Source organism: Felis catus, chromosome D3, assembly GCF_018350175.1.
Source record: "Felis catus isolate Fca126 chromosome D3, F.catus_Fca126_mat1.0, whole genome shotgun sequence".
Classification (NCBI taxonomy): domain Eukaryota; kingdom Metazoa; phylum Chordata; class Mammalia; order Carnivora; family Felidae; genus Felis; species Felis catus.
This window is the reverse complement of record NC_058379.1, coordinates 6,976,532-7,000,323: the sequence shown is the minus strand read 5'-3', so window position 1 is coordinate 7,000,323 and position 23,792 is coordinate 6,976,532. Positions and strand designations below refer to the sequence as shown.

Here is a 23,792-nt window from a genome sequence, read left to right as displayed (position 1 = left end):
GCCTGGATGAGGTTAACATTTGAATTGGTGAACTTAAAAAAAAATTTTTTTTTAATCTTGATTTATTTATTTTGAGGGGGAGGTGGGGCAGAGAGAGAGGGAGAGAGAATCCTAAGCCGTCTCCACACAGTCAGGGCAGAGCCCAATGTGGGGCTTGATGTGGGGCTCACTCCCACGAACCGTGAGAACATGACGTGAGCTAAAATCAAGAGTCAGATGCTCAACCGACTAAGCCATCCAGATGCCCCTAACTTGGTGAGCTTCTTAAAAAAGCAGACTGCTGTCTATAATGTGGGTGAGCCTCATCCAATCAGTTGAAGGGCTTACTAGAACAAAGACTGGCCTTCCCAATCAAACAGGAATTCTGCCAGCAGATGGCCTTCTTTGCAGAGTTGACTGCAATGTCAGCTCTTCCCTAGGTATCCAAACTGCCAGACTATCCTGCAGATTTTGAACTTGCCAGTCCCCATAGCTCGCATAAGCCAATTCCTTAAAATAAACCTCTCCGAATATATATACATCCTATTTGTTCGGTTTCTCTGAAGAACAATGACTAATACAGGTGGAAACAATCCAAATGTTCATTAGCAGATGGGCAGATAAACAAATCGTGGTATATGCTTACAAAGGAATACATTCCACCATAAAAAGGAATAGAGTACTGATTCATGCTACAAAGTATGTGAACCTGGAAAACATTCTAAATGGAACAAGCCAGACACCAAAAGTAACATATGGGATGATTCCATTTATTTTATTTTATTTTTTTAATGTTTATTTATTTTTGAAGGAGAGAGAGACAGAGTGTGAGTGGGGGAGGGGCAGAGAGAGAGGGAGACACAGAATCGGAAGCAGGCTCCGGGCTCTGAGCTGTCAGCACAGAGCCCGATGCGGGGCTCGAACCCACGAACCGCGAGATCACGACCTGAGCTGAAGTCGGACGCTCAACCAACTGAGCCACCCAGGCGCCCAGGGATGATTCCATTTAAACAGAACATTCAGATTGGGTAAATCCTAGAGTCAAAAAGTAGATTAGTGTTTACCGGGGGCTGGGTATGGGGGAGAATGGGTAGTGACGGCTTCACAGGTGCAGAGATTTTTTTGGTGGGGGTGGGGGGGGGTGATGAAAATGCTTTGGGACTAGATAGAGGTGATGTTTGCACAATGTACTAAATGCTACTGAATTGTACACTTTAAATGGTTAATTTTATTTGAACTGCAACTCAAAAAAATGTATCTACATTTTAAAAATCTGGAATAATACATACTCTGATGTTAGACTGGCTGGGTTTAAAGTTGAGTCACTATTTGGCTGTGACATCTTTAGGCAAGCTATTTCACTTTCTTTAAAGCTCAATTTCCTCCTTGTGTAAGATGGAAACAATGTTACCCACATCCTTCCCTCTCTCTCTTTTTTTTTTTTGCTCTTATTTATTTATTTTATTAAAAAAATTTTTTTAATGTTTCTTTATTTTTGAGAGAGAAAGAGGGAGATACAGAATCAGAAGTGGGTTCCAGGCTCTGAGATGTCAGCACAGAGCCTGACACGGGGCTCGAACCCACGAACTGTGAGGTCATGTCCTGAGCCGAAGTCGGATGCTTAACCAGCTGAGCCCAACCAGGCGCCCGTCTTTCTCTTTCTTTCTTTCTTTCTTTCTTTCTTTCTTTCTTTCTTTCTTTCTTCTTTCTTTCTTTCTTTCTTTCTTTCTTTCTTTCTTTCTTTCTTTCTTCTTTTTTCCTTTCAAGAGAGAGCATGCAAGCGGGGAGGGGGACAGAGGGAGGTAGAAAATCTTTTTTTAATGTTTATTTTTATTTTTGAGAGGGGGGAGGGTTAGAGAGAGAGAGAGAGGGACAGAGGATCCTCTCTGCTGACAGCACAGAGCCGGGTGTGGAGCTTGAACCCACGAGTCATGAGATCATGACATGAACAAAAGTGTGACTTGCAACCAACTGAGCCACTCAGGTGCCCTGAGAGATAGAAAATCTTAAGCTGGCTCCATGCTTCCTGTGGAGCTGATGCCACCACCATCATGGGATTATGACCTGGGATGAAATCAAGAGTCAGACCCTTGGGGTGCCTGGGTGGCTCAGTCGGTTAAGCGTCTGAGTTCAGCTCAGGTCATGATCTCACAGTTTGTGAGTTCAAGCCCTGCGGAGGGCTCTGAGTTGACGTCTCGAATCCTGGAACTTGCTTCGGATTCTGTGTCTCCCTTTCTCTCTGCCCCTCCCCTACTCGTGCTCTGTCTGTCTCTAAATAAATAAATAAATAAATAAATGTCAGACACTCAACCAACTGAGCCACCTAGACCCCCCCATTGTTCTAATATGAAGGCAAAATGAGTTAATTTATGTAAAGCACTTAAAACCGTGAACAACACAGTGTGTATGCTATTTATAGTTTAGCTAATATTCCTGGTATTTTTGTTAACTTAAAAACATTTTTTTTAATTTTTTTTTCAACGTTTTTATTTATTTTTGGGACAGAGAGAGACAGAGCATGAACGGGGGAGGGGCAGAGAGAGAGGGAGACACAGAATCGGAAACAGGCTCCAGGCTCTGAGCCATCAGCCTCAGAGCCTGACGCGGGGCTCGAACTCACGGACCGCGAGATCGTGACCTGGCTGAAGTCGGACGCTTAACCGACTGCGCCACCCAGGCGCCCCTTAAAAACATTTTTTTAATTAATTCATTTATTTTGAGAGAGACAGATACAGAGTGAGTAGGGGAGGGGCGAGAGAGAGAGAGAGAGAGAGAGAGAGAGAGAATCCCGAGCAGGCTCCACATTGCCAGAGCAGAGCCCAATGCGGGGCTTGAACTCACGAAACCGTGATATCATGATCTGAGCTGAAACTGAGAGTCAGATGCTTAATTGACTGAGTCACCCGGGCGCCCCTTGTTATTATTATTATTATTATTATTATATGCACCAAACTGTTAATAACACCCCGGAGAGGGGGAAACTTTCATTTTCCACTGTACATACTTCTGTATTATTCAAATATTCTGTAGTATTTTTATAATCAAAGAGAGATATGTGTACATGTATTGTAACACAACTCTCAGCAAGTCAGGGAGATTTGGGCCCCTTACACGAGGGAGGGGGCGTCTCTGGTTAGACTAAGCAAAGACGGGTTTCACCACAAGTTGAAAGTGCCGCCCCTGGTGATAAAAGTGTATCATCTTTGTAAACTAGCCTTCCTCTCCGTTGAATATTTATGGGTCTCTTGTGGCAGAACTGGTCGTGTTCCTTATCAGCCCTGCTCTGCAAGAAGAACAAATGAGCTTATGAAACGTCTGCTTTTTGGAGACGCAGGACAGGTTGGTCTTCTTAACCTCTGTCATGCCTCCTCCTTGCCTATTATCCCAGTCCCCTGTCCCTCCTCCCTTTGAGCAGGGCTTCTGGGATCAAGAACTCATATGACGGGGTTCTTGTATGCTGCTTTTGTCTTCCCAGTATCTGCTCTCTTTTGGCATTATTATCCTCGTTTCCTTTGGTGACCCATCCATCCCTGAGATTTGACCATTTCTGGTGAGGTTTTGGAAGATTTGGTTCCATCCTTTGGCTCAAGGAATGGGCATGTGCCCTGGCCTGGCGAATCAGACCATTTCATCCCGGTGGGCACAGGACTTGAAAGGCTAATGTTTCACTGTCTTAGTCCTTTCGGGTTGTTGTAGCAAAATACCATAGACTGTGGTTTATAAACAACAGAAATTTATTTCTGACAGCTCTGGAGGCTGGGAAGTCCAAGATCAGTGTGTCAGGAGAGTCACTTCCGGGGGAGGGTCTGCTTCCTGGTTCACTGATGGCTGTCTTCCCTCTCTGTCCTCACAGGGCAGAAGGGAGAAGGGAAACTCTCTGGGGTCTCTGACAAAAGCACTAATCTCATCATAAAGGCTCCCAGCCCTCATGACCTAGTCACCTCCCCAAAGGTCCTGCCTCCTATTACCACCACACTGGGGCTAGGATTTCAACATACGAATTTGAATTTTCGGAGGACACAAACATTCAGTCTCTGGCGGATACTAACTTGAGTTGTTTGCTAGAACTATTGGAAAAGATGATCTCTCTTCGGGGATTGATAAACGAGTAGAAACGAACCTAAGTATTTAGGGAGCATGAAGAAAGTATAGGGAAGGAGCCAAGAGATGAAAAGAGACAGTTTCATTTTTAAAAAGTTTTAAATTTGAAATAATTTCAAAGTTACAGAAAAGCTGCAAGCCTAGTACAAAGTAACTCCCGCACACATTTACCCAGAACTACCAAGCATAGGCACTTTACACATTTGCTTTTATTGTTCTCTGAGAGAAGAGAGATTCATGAATATGTTCTTTCATCTCTAGGATCCAGCTATGCCTGAAATAGGAATCCATTCCTGGATTCTGAACCAGTTCGTGCCTCAAAGATCCAAGAGAAAGGCATCATCTTGCTCTTGAGAGAATAGTTCTTTTTTTTTTCTTCAATTTTTAAAAGTTTGTTTATTTTAAGAGAGGGAGAGAGTGAGCAGGGCCAGAGTAGAAACAGTTAATTTCAAGCGGGCTCCGCATTGTCAATGCAGAGTGCTACATGGGGCTTGAACTCCTGAACTGTGAGATCATGACCTGAGCTGAACCCAAGAGCTGGAGAGTTAACCGACTGAGCCACCCAGGAGCCCCGAGAGAACAATTCTTCTTTTTCTTTTTTTCTCTCTTTTTTAAAAACAAATTTTAATATTTATTTTTGAGAGAGAGATAGAGAGAGGGAGAAAGAGACACAGCACGAGCAGGGGAGGGGGAGAGAGAGACACACAGAATCTGAAGCAGGCTCCAGGCTCTGAGCTGTCAGTCAGCACAGAGCCTGATACAGGGCTCAAACTCACAAGTCTCAAGATCATGACCTGAGCCAAAGTCAGATGCTTAACTGACTGAGCCACCCAGGCACCCCTATTTTTTCTGAGAGAACAATTCTGGAAAGATATCCATCCTTTAGGGTGAGAAAGATGACAAAAACTCTCTTTTCATATGACTTCACTCATAGGAGGACTTTAAGACACAGAACAGATGAACACAAGCAAAGAGAAGCAAAAATAATACAAAAACAGGGAGGGAACAAAACAGAAGAGACTCTTAAATATGGAGAACAGAGGGGTTACTGGAGGGGGTGTGGGAGGGGGGACGGGCTAAATGGGTAAGGGACACTAAGAAATCTACTCCTGAAATCATTGTTGTACTATATGCTAACTAATTTGGATGTAAATTTAAAAAATAAAATTAAAATTAAAAACAGGGGCACCTGGGTGGCTCAGTCGGTTGAGCGTCCGACTTTGGCTCAGGTCATGATCTCATGGTTCATGAGTTCAAGCCCCGTGTCGGGCTCTGTGCTGACAGCTCGGAACCTGGAGCCTGTTTCGGATTCTGTGTCTCCCTCTCTCTCTGCCCCTCCCCTGTCTCTCTCTGTCTCAAAAATAAATAAAAACATTAAAAAATTTAAAATTAAAAACAAAACAAAAACAAACAAAAAAACCCAAAAACTCTCTTTTCAGGAAAAAAATGAATTTTTTTCAATTTAGATAGGGGCTAACAGGTGAAGAATTTATTAGTTTTGAAGGTAGCTCATATGGCTTGAGAATAAACTAAGCCGGATTCACTAAGCAGCTCTCATCCATGGTCATCTCTATCTACTGAGATGTTGGATTCAGATGTATGTATGGCATGTGTCTGCTAATTTATTGCTAACAGGTGTGAAAGTATTAGAGTTTGAAACTTTATTTATCTAAATGAATGAGCCAGATTGAAGGTTAAGTCTACAGTGTTTCTCTGTGGGCCAGCCCTTGCTCTAAGAACTCTAAAATACCTTCTTGAGTAGAAGAGAAAAAAATCAAGTGACAGCTCATTGAATCTGCCGTAGTTCATAGCATGTATCGTAAGTAATTGTGAAAGTTATATTTTATTTTATTTATTATTATTATTATAATGTTTATTTCTTTATTTTGAGAGAAAGAGAGAGAGTGCACATGCATGTGAGCAGGAGCTGGGAAGGGCAGAGAGAGAGGGAGAGAGAGAATCTTAAGCAGGCTCTGTGCTGTCAGCGCACAGAAATCAAGAGTCAGAGACTCAGGGTCACCTGGGTGGCTCAGTCGGTGAAGCATCCAACTTCAGCTCAGGTCATGATCTCATGGTTCGTGGGTTGGAGCCCCGCATTGGGCCCTGTGCTGACAGCTCAGAGCCTGGAGCCTGCTTCGGATTCTGTGTCTCCCTCTCTCTCTGACCTTCCCCCAAGCATGAGCTCTCTCTCTCTCTCTCTCTCTCTCAAAAATAAATAAACTTAGAAAAAAAAAAAAAAAGAGTCAGATACTCAACCAACTGAGCCACCCAGGCGACCCAGTTATAAATTATTTTAATGCTTTACATCTTTGCAGTTATTTAGGGCTTTCATCAAAACGTAGATTTTTTTTTTTAAACAAGATTATGCTCTGCAAGGGCATAAAATCTATTGTGTGTGTCAGAGCAGGAAAAAATGTTGGGAAACATTAGGCTAGAACAAGTCTTAATAAACCCTGTAAGGGCTGCCCTAGCCCCAAACCTATGTGTTCATCACAACTAATTTGAAAGTGACACTCCAATTCGAACTGGCCCAAGCAGAAATGGGAATTTGTTAGCTTTTACAACTGGCAGGTCCAGGTTTAGAGCTGACCTCAAATGTGACCGGAATCAGGGGCCAAACATTTTCCATCTCTCAGCTCTGCTGTCCTTCATATGGACTTCAATTCTCAGGCCACATGGTGACAAGATGGCTGCCAGTAACTCTATTGTGCATCTTCTGAGACTCAGGTCCAGTGGGAAGGAGAGAGATTCTTTTCTAGAAGCTTCCTCAAAAAGGTGCTGGAATTTACTCCAATCAGTCCACCTTTGAATTACGTAATCATCGTTTCTAACAGGATACCACGTGCTGATTGCCTTAGACCTGGGTCACATGCTCCATCTCTGGATGGGGGGTTGTGAAGGTCTAATTGGACCACATGGGTATAGTATGCAGGAGAGACAAACCCTTCCAAACTAAGGTGGGTCTATTACAGAGAGTGGATGCTAGAAAGACAATCAACAAATATCCACTCCACCCGAGGTGGAAAATGCCCAGAAGGAACCAAGTGGTAGTAAATGTCTGGCTAAGGGCCAAGCTAGCCCCAAGAAGGGAAAAATAAAACCCATGACTTCTTGAGAAAATTGGTGATCTCCTAAAAAGGTGTCACATATGGCAAGAAATCCCTCCTTCTTCAAGAAGCCCAGGGCAAACTTTCCTTTTCTTTGCTAGAGGAGTTCTCAGAAAGTTGAGTGTCAGAATGCCCCTCCGTCCATGGTTCCTCTGAATGACTGGTCTTGCAACAATATTATTTCCCCATCGACCTTCAGTCAGGGCTCAGCTTTGTTCTTTTTTTCAGTCATGCCTTGCTTGACCACAGGTTTCCCTCTTGTGCTAAAGGAAGTATCTGGTCTTTCTTTCTTTTTCTTTCTCTCTTTCTTTCTTTCTTTCTTTCTTTCTTTCTTTCTTTCTTTCTTTCTTTCTTTCTTTCTTTCTTTCTTCATTCCTTCCCTTCTTTCCCTTCTTTATTTTCTGGGTTTCTGATAGTATAATTTAGGAATGCATTCTGCAATATGATAGAAAACCCTACTGCGTTGGTTTAAACACATGGGGGGGTGGGGGGTGGGGAGCAGGGAGTTTTCACAATAGAAAGCCCCAGAAGGGAGGCAGTCAAGGACTGATACCATGACTCAACAATGCTATCCGGAACATAGGCTTTTTATCTATTTCCAGTCCCAAATTCTTGATAGAGTACCTTCGTTCTCAAGCTAGACCCTCATGGTTCCAAGATGGCTCATGTTTCATGTTCTCATGGTCTGAATGAAGAGAGAAAGGTCAAGGCTTTGTTTTCTTTCTTTAAACATGAGGCCTTGCTTTTTTACTTGAGAAGCATTAAATGATGAATTTCTAAAAGAATAAAAGCATGACTCTCATGTAATCATAAAATAAACATGTGCCAAATATTTTCTTTCACTTGTTAACTAATAAGGAAATCAGTATAAGATGTTAAAACCAATTCAAAGGAGAATTCTTGAAAATATTCCCACGTCGGCAATCAGGAATGAAGCAGTGACTTTACAAATAGATGGAAAACTAGCCAACAGAGAAATAATCCACTGCAGCTCCACCAGACACGACTCATTTGCATTTCTATGGACAAGAGCCAACTGTATTTCTATCAGTTTTCTACAACTTACAAAATTGTAAAATAGCTCAAAGATTGTGAAAGATGGTGATGACACCAAAGAGAATGTGATATTTCGGTCCATTTAGAAACCTTTCACAGAGTTTCCTGACAGAAGGGATGCCCCCCCTTACCAGCTGCTGTATCTCATTGACCGGAGCTGTGTCAGTGATAGATGGCCTCTTGGTTTTGGCTGAGGTCATGATATCAGGGTTTGAGGGATTGAGCCCAGTGTTGGGCTCTGTGCTGGCAGTGCAGAGTCTCCTTGGGATTTCTCTCTCTCTCTCTCTCTCTCTCTCTCTGCCCCTACCCCCGCTATAAACAAACAAACAAACAAACATTAACAAAAAAAGATTGCTGGGGCACCTGGGTGGCTCAGTGGGTTAAACGTCCAAGTTCACTTCAGGTCGCGAACTCACAGTTTGCGAGTTCGAGCCCCGCGTTGGGCTCTGTGCTGACAGCTCAGAGCCTGGAGCCTGCTTCGGATTGTCTCTTTCTCTCTCTGCCCCTCCCCCACTTGTGCGCACTCTCAATCTCCCTCTCTCTCTCAAAAATAAATGTAAAACATTTTTTAAAAAGATTGCCTTTTCCTGTAATTTACTAAGACATTTGTAAACTGATGGAGACTCATGTCCTTCATGACTGTGATCTCTATCAGTTATTTGTTTTTCCCTTTCCTTTGTTCTTGGGCAGCCAGGAGTGCCTGAGGAATGTCACACATGTCCCACCTGGGGTTGGGGGTAGGTGTTAGCTTGTGCTTTGTCCTCAGCTTGCCTTTGGCTCCCTCATCAATATGAGATATTAAAATGTGAAAAAATGTGCATCTTAAGATCAATGAAAGATTGCATTAGCTGTGTGATCTTATCTGTTTTTTTTTTTTTTAACGTTTATTTATTTTTGAGACAGGGAGAGACAGAGCATGAACAGGGGAGGGTCAGAGAGAGGGAGACACAGAATCTGAAGCAGGCTCCAGGCTCTGAGCTGTCAGCACAGAGCCCGACGCGGGGCTCAAACTCCCGGACCGCGAGATCGTGACCTGAGCCGAAGTCGGACGCTTAACCGACTGAGCCACCCAGGCGCCCCAGCTGTGTGATCTTAAACACATGTGAACTGAATTCATTTCCACGCTTGAGCTTTGATTTTACCATCTGGAAATTAAAGGTAATACCTCACAGGGTTTTTGTAAGGATTAAGTCAGCTAACACTGTTAAGACTGCTAAATTTAGCAAGAGTAGGGACTTTGTCCCTTGTTCACTGTACCCCCATTTCCTAGCACAGTACTTGGTGCATAACAGAGAGGTGGTTTGAAATGGTGGGGTTCAGAGCCCACGGCTAAGAATTCTTGTGACATCTTTGGTGCAAAAGAGTGGTTTTATTAAAGCACAGGGACAGCACCATGGGCAGAAAGCTGCACTGGGGCTGTGAGGCGTGACTGATGACATACTTTGAAGTTGGGGGGTGGGGGTGGGATAAAGACAAAGGGAAGTTTCCAAAGGGACTTTCGTGTGCTAAAGAAGACTCCCAGGATCCTGGAGGCCATCTATTGTCAAGCTAAGGTGGTTTTAGCCTCTAGCAAAGTATTAACATTAAGACAGTAGCGAGTTCAATTGCTCGTCCTGATTATACTTGTTGATACTTATACAATTATTCTTGTCAAATATTATATTTGCCAATGGGCTGCAGGTTATAAGGAAATTTAATTTTATCTATATTTCCTTTCGCATTTGTTCTCCACATCAAGAAAATTTTGTGAAATGAATCCACCTGGACTCTGTATCCCCAAATGAGCAGGTTGTTGGCACATAGTAGAAGGTGGGTGTCAGTAAATGGAAGTTATTATGGGAATCGAATGCTATTGGGGCCTCTTATTTAGAAAATGATGTCAGAGTGGAGACCACAGCCTGGTGGGAAAGATTATGCCAGATGGCTTTGTGCACAAAGTAAATTGTAAGCAGAAAATTTAAGGGTGGTGGTGGCAAATGAAGTTGGCCGGGAAGGAGGGGAATGAGGCACAGGGCAGAACAAAATACAAAAGAGCAACCTCCACCAGCTACAATGCACTTTTTGGTCATCGTTTTCCTAACCCTCATGACTCTACAAGCACCGTAGTATTATTACTCCTATTTCACAAACGGGATTCAGGTGGAGTACGGTTAGGGATTTTCCCAAATGAGACAACTGTATGGAAGCTAAGCAAACACGCCCCATGTGTGGTTATGTCTACCAGGTTTCCGGCTGCTTGGGAGAGCCTGAGAGGGGAGAGATTAATTCCAACTTGCAACACATATAAGAATAGGTAAACACGAGGAAGGTGATGAAAATCGTTGTTAGGATGGTGAGATTATGGGCGATGAGAACGATCTAAATAATGTTGATAACTATCTTTTCAAGAATAATTCAGCCAATGTAGGGAAAGGTGTTGAAACGAAATGCCTTTTCCAGCTGCCATTTCCCCGCGGAGGAGTGACTTATCCAACAGGCTGGGGGGGGGGGGGGTTAGTCAGGACTCCAGGATGCACCCCAGACGGGGGATAACATTCCCCAGCTCATTAACAAGGAGTCACTGATGACTTAGGCGCACGTCCCCGCTTTCCCATCAGCGTTCGCTTCCGCTCGCGGACCGCCCACCTCCAGTTCTCTCCCGCGGGTAGCGAGCACCGCCTACTGGCTGTCAGCCGCTTGGAGGCCTGGCCCCGCCCCCGAGCAAAACGCGCATGCTCTCCAATTCCTCTCCGCCTCCGCCTCCAGGCGTCTCGCGACAGCCGCCCAGCGGCGGCCTGAATCTCGCGATAAAGGCTTATTGTCTCGCGGGACCGCGGCTGGCAGACGGGCTTTCAGGCGGCCCTGGCCGGGGAAGAGGAGTTGCATGTGTCGCTTCAGCTGGCGGTAGTGGCGGGAGCGGAGGCGGCGGGGGTTGTGCGACCGCCTGGGTAACGATCCCTCGTGCCTCTCCCTCTTCCGAGAAGCTCGTAGAGAGCGTGGGGGAAGCCGAGGTGCTGCCCGGCGGAAGGGGGCCGGGCCGAGCGTCTCCACACCCCCGCCCACATGGGCCCCTCTGGTGTCCCCGGGATTGCCCCTTCGCCTCACGTCTTCCCCTAACACCTGGCCGTCCTTGTCGCCTCAGTGCTCTTACATTCTGCCTCTTCCTGATTCTTCTGCCCCCATTTTCTCTCTTCAGATTCTGGTCTCCCCGCCCCCTCCCACTTCCAACCCCTTTCCCGATTCCTGTGTCCCTCCCTTGGCGTTTAGCTGCCCCCACACCCAGTATGGGGGGCACCTCCAGTCACCCGCCCCTTCTTCGTAGGCTCTTCCAGCCTCTTTTCGTCCAGCTGCTTTGTGGCCTTTATTGCTGCAGTTTGCATCCCTTCCAGAGCACCCCCAGACCTTTTGCCCCGTCACTACGGATCCTTCTCCCCATCCTGTTATCCCACTGCTTCCTCTTTCGCTCGTGTCCCTTTCCCCCATCCTTCACGGTCCTCTAGCTCCGGTCACTTGCTTCCCTGTAGACCTGTGGAGCTGGTAATGGTGCACCCAGAATTGCTCATATTTTATGAATCCTCACGGAGCTTGTATCCTTCATTTGGGAACAGAACTGAAACAGATGTAGGGTTGAGGTATTTCTCGTGGGAGGAGGAGGTGAGACTACGTTTGAACACTGCTTCTCTGGGGTCTTGGTCCAAAAGAGTGAAAATGTGTTATTTTCCTTGCTTACAGGTTTGTGAGATGGCTGCTGATATTTCTGAATCCGGTGGGCATGATTGCAAAGGAGAGCCGAGGGGCAATACCAAGTTAGATGCAGACTACCCACTTCGAGTCCTCTACTGTGGAGGCAAGTGTTACAAAGCAGAAAGTGGCTTTTACTCTTTTGATTTTTATGCATTGTCATAGTAGTTTCTCATTGGATTCTAGTAATCCTTTTCTCGTCTTTGCTATTTGGTAAATCCTTACCTGGGGGTGGGGAGGGTGGGTAGAGGTGAAGAGGGGGGCATGGTTTAATAGATTTTCCCAACCCGTGCGACTTGTGTCTTGCTACTTGGCCTGGAGAAGCTTACGGTCCAGTAGGACTAGAGACGTGCAAATAAATTATTTCAGCCTAATGTTACTTGCTCATCTGGCTATGAAAGGAGGACGTCTTGGAAGACATGGAGTCTTAAGAGATGACAAGGGCTGGATGAGGACTCGGGGAAGGGCGTCCCAGATGAAGTGAACAGCTGTGCAAGAAAAGGCTTGATGCATGTCTCTGGAGAAATGAGCAACTTTGTATTAGCACAGGGTATAGTATAGGGCGGGTGTCAGTAGGGAATGGAAGATGATAGGTTGGGGTGATGGGTAGGAGGACAGTCTAAGGAAAGTGTTCTTGGTTTGACTAATAATCTACATGTTAGCTCAAACCAGGATTCTCCGAGTGCTTTTCCTCATTTTCAATATAGAACATCCATGAGTTTGAAATGCCCTAATTTTATTAGCATTTTGGAAGGTTTCAGAAAAATTTGAAGGTACAAGATAGCAAAAGGGCAGGTAAATATTAATTTTTTCAGGAAATATATTTTTTTAATGTCTGTTTTTGAGAGGGAGAGAGCGTATGTGTGCATGAGTCGGGAGGGACAGAGAGAGAGAGAGAGAGAGCACGAGACAGAGGATCCCAAGCAGGCTCTGTGCTGACAGTGTAGAGCCAGATATGGGGCTCAAACTCACGAACCCGTGAGATCATGACCTGAGATGAAATCGGACACTTACTGAGCCACCCAGGAGCCCCAGGAAATGTTTTTGGCCGTTTACTGTGTGCCTAGCAATGTTTTAGGTGCTGGGGACTGAGTAGTGAATAAGTAGTGAAAAGGTCCATGGTTTTGGAGTATAATAGAGTGATGTCACTCTAAAAGAGGTGATGTCACTGAGTTAAAATTTCATCAATTTGTTATTTAGTGTCAATGACATTTGACAATGACATTTAGTGTCAATAAATTGATAGAATTATTATTATTACTTTGATAGTAAAAATTATTGTAGAATACCTTAGTAAGAATATAGGAATTCAGTAAGTGTAAGGAATTCAGTAAGTGTAAGTTCTCCTGAACTTTTTGTAGGGTTGATTGAGTTTTGTTATGATACTGATCCTATTTGGTGATAACTGTTTGCCTTTGGAGTCACAGACCAAAGTTTGCATCCTGACTCCAGCATTACCAGCTATGTGACCTTGGGCAAGTTACCTAATTCAGTAAAGGATTGGAGGTCTGTTTCTTAAGGTCTGTACAATGAAAATGATGATTATATCCTAAGTCAAGTGATTTGTATAAAGGTCCTGGTATAGCAATTAACATGAGAATGTAGTACAATAAATGTTATTATTAGAGGAGTGTACTAGTTTAGTATGCTTTATTTATCTCGGTCAGATGTAGTTAAGAGCTGTTGTTCATCTAAGGCTCCATATTTTATAAGCTTCACCATTATTTTATGTTCCACCAGAAAGAAAAAAAAGCTGTCAGACTGACCTGTCATAATTATAAGTTGCATCCCTATAAAAATGAAAAAAAAATTTAGAACTGATGAAATACAGTATACGAACACCATCCTGTTAAATTGTTTATGTCACTGCTAAGGTGACTTTTGAACAATTCCATTAAATATGCAAGCACCCAAGTAATAATTTGTGTTGACCAGAAGTTCCTAATGTTTTTAAGAGAGGTTTATTTTCATTTTCCTCCTTAGTTTGTATTGATATTCCTGGCACTAGGCACAGGGTTACTTCTTCAATGAGTTTATGGTCCGCTTCTAGGAGAAGCACTTAAGAAATACTAAGTTCTAGGGGCGCCTGGGTGGCGAAGTCGGTTAAGCGTCCGACTTCAGCCAGGTCACGATCTCGCAGTCCGTGAGTTGGAGCCCCACGTCAGGCTCTGGGCTGATGACTCGGAGCCTGGAGTCTGTTTCCGATTCTGTGTCTCCCTCTCTCTCTGCCCCTCCCCCGTTCATGCTCTGTCTCTCTCTGTCCCAAAAATAAATAAAAAACCTTGAAAAAAAAAATTAAAAAAAAAAAAAAGAAATACTAAATTCTAAATTAGAGGATACTGATAATAACTGTGAGTTAGGAGTTCAGGAAAAGGCGGGATCTTTGTTCAGAGGGAAATAGGGAACTTTCCAAGGAAATGGGAGGCCTTAGAGAATGGGTAGAATTCTAAGGAAAAGCGAAGGAATTCATAAGAACAATATGGTGGTAAGATTTAATATGATTTCCTCAGGGGAAAGGAAAAGAGAGGGCTAATTGGAGAGGTGCTTGGGTGGCTTTGTCTGTTAAGCGCCTGATTCTTGATTTCAGCTCAGGTCATGACCTCATGGTTCTGTGGGATTGTTCTTTTTTTTTTTATTATTTTTTTTATTTTTTTTCAACGTTTTTATTTATTTTTGGGACAGAGAGAGACAGAGCATGAATGGGGGAGGGGCAGAGAGAGAGGGAGACACAGAATCGGAAACAGGCTCCAGGCTCTGAGCCATCAGCCCAGAGCCCCAACGCGGGGCTCGAACTCACGGACCGCGAGATCGTGACCTGGCTGAAGTCGGACGCTTAACCGACTGTGCCACCCAGGCGCCCCAATGGGATTGTTCTTGAGATCAAGCCCTGTGTTGGGCTCTGTGATGATCATGCAGAGCCTGCTTGGGATTCTTTTTCTCCCTCTCTCTCTGTGCCTCTCCCCCACGCATGCAGGCATGTTCTCTCTCTCTCTTTCTCAAAATAAATAAACATGATACAAAGTTTAAAAAAAAAAAAAAAGAAAGAAAAGAAAGGGCTGATTGGAGTAGAGTGCTGGTTGGTGTAGAGTGAGGAACAAGGCTAGGTAGGATGAGGTCATTTCTCGGGAGACAGTGTGTCTTCAGGATTGTGACTTCAGTATCTGAAGTCCATCAGAGTTTGAATCCCAGCTCAGCCATTTACTCCCTTGGTCATTTCCCTTATCCATTAAAAAGCCTACTTCAGAGGGCTGTTGAGAAGAATGAATAATACTCCACAAGGCTCCACTTCCTAATACCATCACGTTGGATTTCAACATACTGATTCTGAGGGGACACAAACATTCAGACCATACAGAAGGTCTCATGGATGATGATGCTTTGTTCTTCGTGTTTTTTCCAGTATTAGTGATGTGAAGTTTGATGGTAACTGCTAGCGCTTTGTGTTGAAAAGCTACAGTTTGCAAAAAGAGATATTGACTTTATTATTTTTTTTTTTGATGTTTACTTATTTTTGAGAGAGAGAGCCAGAGCATGAGTCGGGGAGGGGCTGAGAGGGAGATGGAGACACAGAATCCAAAACAGGCTCTAGGCTCTGAGTTGTCAGCACAGAGCCTGACACGGGGCCTGAACCCACAAGCTGTAAGATCGTGACCTGAGCCGAAGTCAGACGTTTAACCGACTGAGCCACCCAGGCGCCCCAAAATTGACTTTGAAAGCAAGTAACAGTGAACCCGGAAGACTTGTCCAAATTTTTACATTGTATTAGAATTTTGTTGAACTGAATAGTCTTTGAAATGGCGTACAAAGTTATATAGCTTTCATATTTGCTGTAATGGCATTTAACCTATAATTATATCCTGAACTGTGGCTGGATGTCTGTACCTACTGGTATTTGAACTTTCAGATCTCTAGCTAACCAGGGAGTGCTTTGGTGGGAGGAACTCTACACTTGAAATAAAGAGGTGCTAGATTGCTAGTTTTCTTCTGCCACATACCACCTTTGTCATTGGCTGAGCTATTTAACCTGTTTTGAGAGCTTCGTTTATAAAATAGTGAGGTGAGGAGAAGGCATACCTCTGTCACGAGTCTGGCACACAGCTGCACTACCTGTGTGTGTCATGTAATCCGATTCAGTGCTTAAGAGCGTGAGCTTCAGAAACAGACCAGGGTTCAAATCCTGTTTTACTAACCAGATGCAGTTGGTTACTTACTCGAAGTCTCCTCTTTCTCTTCGGTAATACAGGTGTGATTACTCCAGGGTTGTGATGATGACACATAATAATGGACATAAAGATAATTGCTGTTGTGAGTAATGGCGCACCACCCCTCTTCTCCCTCACCAATCTCAAGATCTTGGACACACTGAACTACTCCATTCGTCACCTTAGAAATAAAAACAAAATAAGCAATTGACCCAGTAACAGAATTATATTTAAAATTGGGAAACCTTTTGAGTTCTTCTAGTGCGTTAGCCTGTACAACAATGATGAGCTTGAACCAGCATTCCCTGTAGCTTTACAGTTGCATAATCTTGTGTAGCATAATATGAAAAAGAAAAAGAAATACTAACTGCAAAGAGGTGGTAGCAAAAGTGCTATTGAAGTCTATAAATGTGTTGGTACGAATGAAAACTAGTGGCTATTGTGGTAAAGCTATCAAAAGAAATAACAATTGTCAGGGGTGCCTGGGTGGTTCCGTTGGTTGACTCTTGATTTTGGCTCAGGTTGTGATCCCAGGATCATGGGATCAAGCCCAGTGTGGCTTTGTGCTGTGAGTAAAGCCTGTTTAAGATTCTCTGTCAAAAAATTAAAAAAAAATAAATAACCAGTTTCATTCAAGCTTTACTTGTTCTCAGCTTAGCTTCAGACCCATTGAAGTGTTTCTGGAAAACCTTAAGATATACAGGATAGTATAGTTTGATGCTCCATCAGCTGAGGGATAGAATCTTGTTTAGATAAAAAATACAATTTGGTGCACCTGGGTAGCTCAGTTGGTTAAGCGTTCAACTCTTGATTTCAGCTCAGGTCATGATCTCACAGTTAGTGACTTTGAGCCCCGCCTTGGGCTCTGTGCTGACAGTGCTGAGCCTGCTTGGAATTCTGTCTCCCTCTCTCTCTGCCCCTCCCCTGCTCATGCCTGCGGGAGTGCCCTCTTTCTTTCAAATTAAAAAAAAAAAAAAATCAAGATAATACTTTTATTAATCATGTGCCTTTTACCTCAAAAAAAAAAAAAAAAGCATGGGTGGTATTCGAAAAGTGGTTCAGAATTACAGGAAAAGTAGAAATGAAGCATTTTGTCAAATTTAAAATAAAAGTTACGATGCGCCCTGTGTGTTTATATATATTTAAATTTTCTAATCTTTCTTTTCTCTGCATTTCCCCAGTCTGCTCATTACCAACAGAGGTAAGTTCTTTTAAAATTCTTTTGTTTCTTTAACTTCTGCATTTGAGGTTATTGACTTTAGAGCTAGCCTGAGAGCTTTTTTTAATTTTTCATTTTCTATCATTTAATTGTAGAGTTTCAGCTTTTTGTAGAGAACTGAATGATTTTATGGTCTTACAAATTGTTTTCTTTAGACTTTGAATCATGTGTACATCACTTGCACTTGACTAGACAGTTTGGACTTTTGCATGGAACTCATGAATCGTTAGCTAATAAAGCAAGAGTAGCCTTAAAGCCAGAATCTAATGTCTAAGCGGAGGAGAGCATAAATTAAATTATGTATAAGATTTTCTGTTAGTAAGTTTCTGAGTCAGGCTCTGTGGGCAAGTCAGAAATAGTGAGACACCTGTGTGCCCAAAGCAAAAATAAGCATGCTTGTTTTTGTCTGTTTGCTCCTTTTTCTAATGGCCCTTCTGTTTGCTGGAGAGAAAATAAAGTACCGCAGTGAGGAGGTGCCTAATCCTTTTTAAATTCTAATTTCTTACGGGGCATTTCCTGGTGGAACACAGAATTCCTGTGGATAAGATGTCAGGTGGGAGTAGTTAGTTTCATCTTTCTTAATATAGCAACTTTAGGAAATGACTTTTAATTAAAATGTACTGGTTGACTGAAAATGTTCTGTTGTGACTCAGTTTGTTCTCCTCCCCTCCCTGCCTCCCTCAGTACTGTGAATATATGCCTGATGTCGCTAAATGTCGACAGTGGTTAGAGAAGAATTTTCCAAATGAGTTTGCAAAACTTACTGTAGGTATGAACATTTTTTTCTTTCATCAAAACTTCTGTACCTGAAACAAATGCACATAAGGCATTATTATAAAGATATGAATGAGCTCCTTTAGTAGGATATTACAAAATTGTATTTATAGCTATTGACTTTAAAACCACTTTACATTCTTGGGTTAAAATTTCTTATATAGAATCACACACTGCTTCATGTGTCTTATCTCTCACAGATAGCTTAGAACAACTTTCTTATAACAAGAGTAATAGTTTAGGGGCATATGTATTTTCACTCCTTCATTTAACAAATTATTTCTTGTGAGCATACTATATACTACACATTGTCTAGATGCTGAGGATAAAGCAGTAAACAAAAGCTTTACTCTTTGGAAATGATATTCTAGAAGGGTAAAACAAGACAAAATAAGTATGTTAAATAGTGATAAGTAGGGAATGGGGAGATAAGAATTGTTGGGAAGGGAATCTGAAATTTTAGGTGGGGGCAGGGAAGATTTTGCTGAAAAGACGGCATTTGAACAAAGACCTAAAGGAAGGGAGGGAGTGAGTCATTTGGATATCCGGGAGAACATTCCAGGTGCAGTGCAAGTGCAAAGTCCCTAAGGCAAGAGCTTACCTGTCATATTCAGGAAACATCAAGGAGCTTATGTCTTGTCTGGAGCTTATGGAAGGAGGGGAAGGAGGGTCAGAGATGAAGTCAGAGAAGTAATGGAGGACCACACCTTCGACGCCAAGTCTTGGCTTTCATTCAGAATCAGATGAGCTATTGGAGAGATCTGAACGGAAGAGCAGTAAGGTCTAACTTTTGTTCAGCGTCATCTCTTAGGCTGCTGTGCTAAAGAATAGACTGAAGAGGGGCACAGGCAGGTGAGAGGCCGTGGCAATGATCAGGTCGGGAGACCATGACGACCTGACCAGAATGGTAGTGGTGGAGGTGGTGAAAAGTGGTCAGATTCTCAGTATGTTTTGGAGGTAGAGCTGACAGGGTTTTTTGATGTGTTACATGTGGGATGTGAGAAAAGGAGGCATCCAGGGTTTTGGCAACTAGAAAAATGGAGTTGCTGTTGCCAGAGGAAAGGAAGCCTGCAGAGGAGCAGATTTCTTCATTTTGTTCAAATGTTGGCTTCTGTTACAAGATTGCTGGAAATGAAGGCAGTGGCAGGAAGAAGGGAAAGCCTGGGCTGGGAACAGGCCTATCAGATGTACTGACGTTATTCCATTGTTTGCTGTTTTGATTTTCCGATTGTTTCCAAGATGCACAATCCCTAAGGCCCTTTTGGATAGTAGCTACATAGTCATTGTCCGTGGTCGGAGAAGAACCCTAAAGTTGGTTGTTACAGTCAGTCTGCATGGTCATGGTCAGCCCTGGACATGAGCTGTGTAGGTCATGATATGACCTGAGGAGGGAGTCGTCTTACTCAGGATCAGACTTCCTGTTACCTAGATAGTATGTTTAGATGCTAAACACTCCTGCAGGGTCTGAGTGTTTTATGCTGCTTTCATGTGGCTAAAAGGATCCTAATCCTCTCACGTCCAAGACTTTATTTTGTCTTCTATCACCATACACTTTACCATAATGACCAGAATTAGACTCGATAAGAAGTTAGCAGTATAATCATTTGCTTTATAAATGACATGCTCGGTTGTTGGCAAGATGTCTTAATTGTATAAGAAGTTGCTCAGAGTTGATGTTTTAAGGTGATTTTAAAGTGATTGTTAATGCTTTTGGATTTAATTGTTAAATCTAGAAAATTCGCCCAAACAAGAATCTGGAATTAGTGAGGGTCAAGGCACAGCAGGGGAAGAAGAAGAGAAGAAAAAGCAGAAGAGAGGTAAGGCCTAAATCTGTGGCGTGATTTATATAAACACACCTTCCCTCTACCAGAGGAAATACGAAATGAAGACAGTCCCAAAGGCAGCAATACCTACCTGCTATTTTAGTTCCATATGTATACCCTACAGAATGAGACAGAATCATATTCTCAAGATGACTGGATGTCATATGATTTGGGCTTTATCAGTAAATTGGACCTACGAAAACATGCTTTATTTGCTGCGTACATATATAAAAAGCAATCAACCACCTTGTTTATGACTTGAAAACTTCGTTACCTGTGTATTTTATTTAGTTGGAGTGAGGATGTTTATAAAAGATTTTATTCTCTCATGTTGTCAGCTCAGTTGAATTAAAAAAAATTTTTTTAATGTTTATCTTGAGAAAGAGACAGTGTGTGAGTGGGGGAGGGGCAGAGAGGGAGACACAGAATCTGAAGCAGGGTCCAGGCTCCTAGCTGTCAGCACAGAGCCCTACACAGGGCTTGAACTCACAAACTGTGAGCTCATGACCTGAGCCGAAGTCTGACGCTTAACTGACTGAACCACCTAGGCGCCCCTGAATTTTTTTTAAAACAACTGTTGCATATACTTATTTCTCCTCCTTGTAAAATGAATTCCTGTACTCTGGATCTTGTCCCTGCCTGTTTCTTCTTCCTTAATTATTCTCCCCTGTGACTAAAATTATCTTATTAATAAGGACTTTGCATCTTTCAAGAAAAATTCCCTCAAAAGTCCGTGTCTTTACCTTATTCCTTGCCCTGCCCTTCTTAGCCAGACTTCTTTAGTAAGACTGGACTCACATCCTTGCTCTTCTGTCCCTCATTGTTCATGCCTCATTCCATCCTAAGCTGACTGTCACGCCCCTGAAATTCCTCTAATAGGGGTCATCAGTGGCTCAGTAATTCCTAACCAAAAAGAGTGTTCGAGCACACACTTCTTGAAATGCTATATGTACTGCCTTGGTTTTCGTGATAGACTTCTTTCTTCATTCTCCCTGTCATTCCTCTTTGGTCTTCTATACAGACTTCTCTTCTTATCTGTCCCTAAAGAGCTGTATTTCCCAGGATCCTGTCCTCGGCCCTCATACCTTCTCATTCTGCAGCTTTCTCCCTGAGTGATTCTTTCACATCCCTCTCTGCTGACACCACTCCACACTTGAGATTCCTGTACCTCTAGTACGCTTGAAATTCCTGGCCTCTGTCTCTAGACGGGCAATGTGCATCTCAAAAGCAGTATGCCAAAAAACCTTACTAAGTCCCAAATCTATGTGTTTTGGTTAATGACAGCATACTTTATCCAGTCATCCGAGCCAGAAACCTGAGACTCCTCTTGGGTCCTCTTTCTTTACTCCTTTTAGTCAGTTCTAAATTCTGTTGTGTTTCTTCTCCTTACTCTCTTTATCCTGTGCCTAGTCACCATTGCTGTTATCACTACTTTGTTAGATTTTGATTAATTTTCATCTGAACTAATGTAGGAGCCTCTAGTGGCCTCCCTGTCAGCCTTACTCTTCAAACGCTCACGCTCCACACTGTAGAGTGATCTCATAAAACCTAAATCTGGTAATTTGACTCCTGTATAGTTGTTCAGTGGCTTTTCTTCTGCTTCGATATAAAGTCTAGTAACAGCTTCTTGCACTAGTCCTTTAATGACCGGTAGGTTATCTTTTGCTTTTCTGGCTTTATCTGCAACACGTTCGTAAGCATCCTTCATCAGGACAATCGTAGTTCTCAAATATAATGCCTTCTCTTATCTTTGTACTTGCTCCTTTCTTCTGGGGTTCCTTTTTTACTGTGTCTCTCCAGCCCTTCTGCTTTCATCTGGACAGTTCTTATTCTGTAAGAACTTAAATGCCATTTCTTCTCAGAAACCATTTCTGTCCTCTGGAAGCATAGTAAGCCATTCCTCTGCAAAGCTATGGTAGTGCAGTATTCATGGATCCTATTATGGTATGTATCAGGTTGCAGTACTTATTAAGCTTTTTTTGTCTCCCTTCACTAGACTGAGAGTCCCTGGAGGGCAGGGACTGTATTTTCTTCTGTTCATCTTTGTGTTCTCAGTCCTTAATACAGTGCGTGGCTGGCACATATTAGTTAGTATTTATTGGATGAATACTCATGCATGTATTTATTAGTTTTGTATTAGAAGAAACTTTAGAAATTAATATTTGGTATCTTTTGAAAATTAACAAACTTAGAGACAGTATTCTGTATGTTAAACACGAAACAATTAATGCTGAGCTCTTTTTTAATAAATAAAGGTGGAAGGGGTCAAATAAAGCAAAAAAAGAAGACTGTACCACAAAAGGTTACGATAGCCAAAATTCCCAGAGCAAAGAAGAAATATGTAACAAGAGTATGTGGCCTTGCAACTTTTGGTGAGTTAAGTATGTTTAAGATGTGTGAACTATCTTCTCTCTTGCTCTCTGCCTCCTTCCCTCCCTCTCCCTGCCTTTATCTTGCTCTTTCCGTCTCTTTCTCTGTTATCATCCGACATCATGAAAATTTCACAGATCTATTTTTTGCTAAGAAGATACAAAATGAGATTTTGCATTTCTAACTATAGCTCAAAAATCAAATTTTGAAGAAATTTAAAAATCTTTTGCAGAGGGGACTAGTTTAACTTTTTCCTTCCCAGAATTCCTGCTTGGGCACATTTTATGTGGAATGAGAAGGGCTAGGTAGGATATCTTTTGAAGCCTATCAGTATTGCGCCTCTGTCCCTGCAGGCTTGGATGTCAAAGAGTAGCAAAATGGCTCGTGCCCTCTGGGAATGACAGTAGAGGGTGAGGGAAGGTGGATATTGGCCCAGTGTCCTGCTTCAGAGCTTCTCGTGGAGGCCTTGAATGAACAGCAAAATTGTAAACCAGAGTCCTTTCTTGCGACAGCGCAGGTTAAAAAACAATCATAGTAGGTTTGTTTCCCTGCTGTAAATTTTTGTCTTGTAAAAAGGGATAAACAAAGGAACTTTGTTGTACTTGGAAATGTACATATAATGCTTGGAATCAATGTGTTCCTGGATTTATTTGGGTCTTACTATATGAGTTACGAAAAATGCTGTTTTTATGTACTGAAGCTTTATTTGACCTTGAAAATAATGAGTTGAGTTGTTAGGACCACTGCCTATGGTAGTTTGTAATTATTCTGAAAGGAATACAGAACCCATTAAGGTGATCTGTTTTATGAATTTAAGATGAAGATTAAATTTAAAAATGGAAAAATGTCTTTGATACGATTCCAATTATAGTCTTGCTATTTCTTTTTTAATAAATAACAGAAATTGATCTAAAAGAAGCACAAAGATTTTTTGCTCAAAAATTCTCCTGTGGTGCCTCAGTGACAGGAGAGGATGAAATCATCATTCAGGGAGACTTTACAGATGACATAATTGATGTCATTCAGGAAAAATGGCCAGAGGTGAGTAGGTAGAATGTGTGCACCTGTGGAAATAAGTTTTTAAAGCAAGATTCTTCCGTGTTCTTTGATACCACAATTCACGAGATGTAATTATTTGTGTTTTATAGGTGGATGATGATAGCATCGAAGATCTTGGAGAAGTAAAGAAGTGATTTTGAAAATTTGTCTCTATTTAATGATTTGAACTGAGAGTTGATATGGCCAAAGGGAGAGAGGCCTTTTAAAAATATATATATTTATCCTACAGTAAAACTGTAGACTACCCTCACCCTTGGCATTTTCACTGTTCTGTATAAGGCTGCTTGTTTTTTTTATTGCCAAAGTCTAATAAACAGGGGAGACTGTCATGCTTATGCATGAAATAGAATTTAGTCAAATAAAAATTTTTGGTCATTTGGTA

The 23,792-nt window shown here is 42.5% G+C and overlaps 1 protein-coding gene across 3 annotated transcripts; it reads left to right on the top strand.

The window, feature by feature from the left end:
- The first annotated feature begins 10,990 nt into the window (after nt 1–10,990).
- DENR (density regulated re-initiation and release factor) lies at nt 10,991–23,792 on the top strand. 3 transcript variants are annotated; one of them, XM_011287842.3, is made up of 8 exons: nt 10,991–11,126; nt 11,955–12,069; nt 17,347–17,366; nt 18,069–18,153; nt 19,892–19,975; nt 22,237–22,353; nt 23,253–23,392; nt 23,500–23,792. In XM_011287842.3, exons 2-8 carry the CDS (start codon nt 11,964–11,966, stop codon nt 23,542–23,544), a joined length of 597 nt encoding a protein of 198 aa, XP_011286144.1. In that variant the 5' UTR covers nt 10,991–11,126; nt 11,955–11,963; the 3' UTR covers nt 23,545–23,792. The 3 variants fall into 3 exon arrangements, with proteins under 3 accessions (XP_011286144.1, XP_011286146.1, XP_011286145.1); XM_011287844.3 differs by having other exon boundaries at nt 11,016–11,170; XM_011287843.3 differs by lacking the exon at nt 10,991–11,126 and adding an exon at nt 16,207–16,268 and having other exon boundaries at nt 11,954–12,069.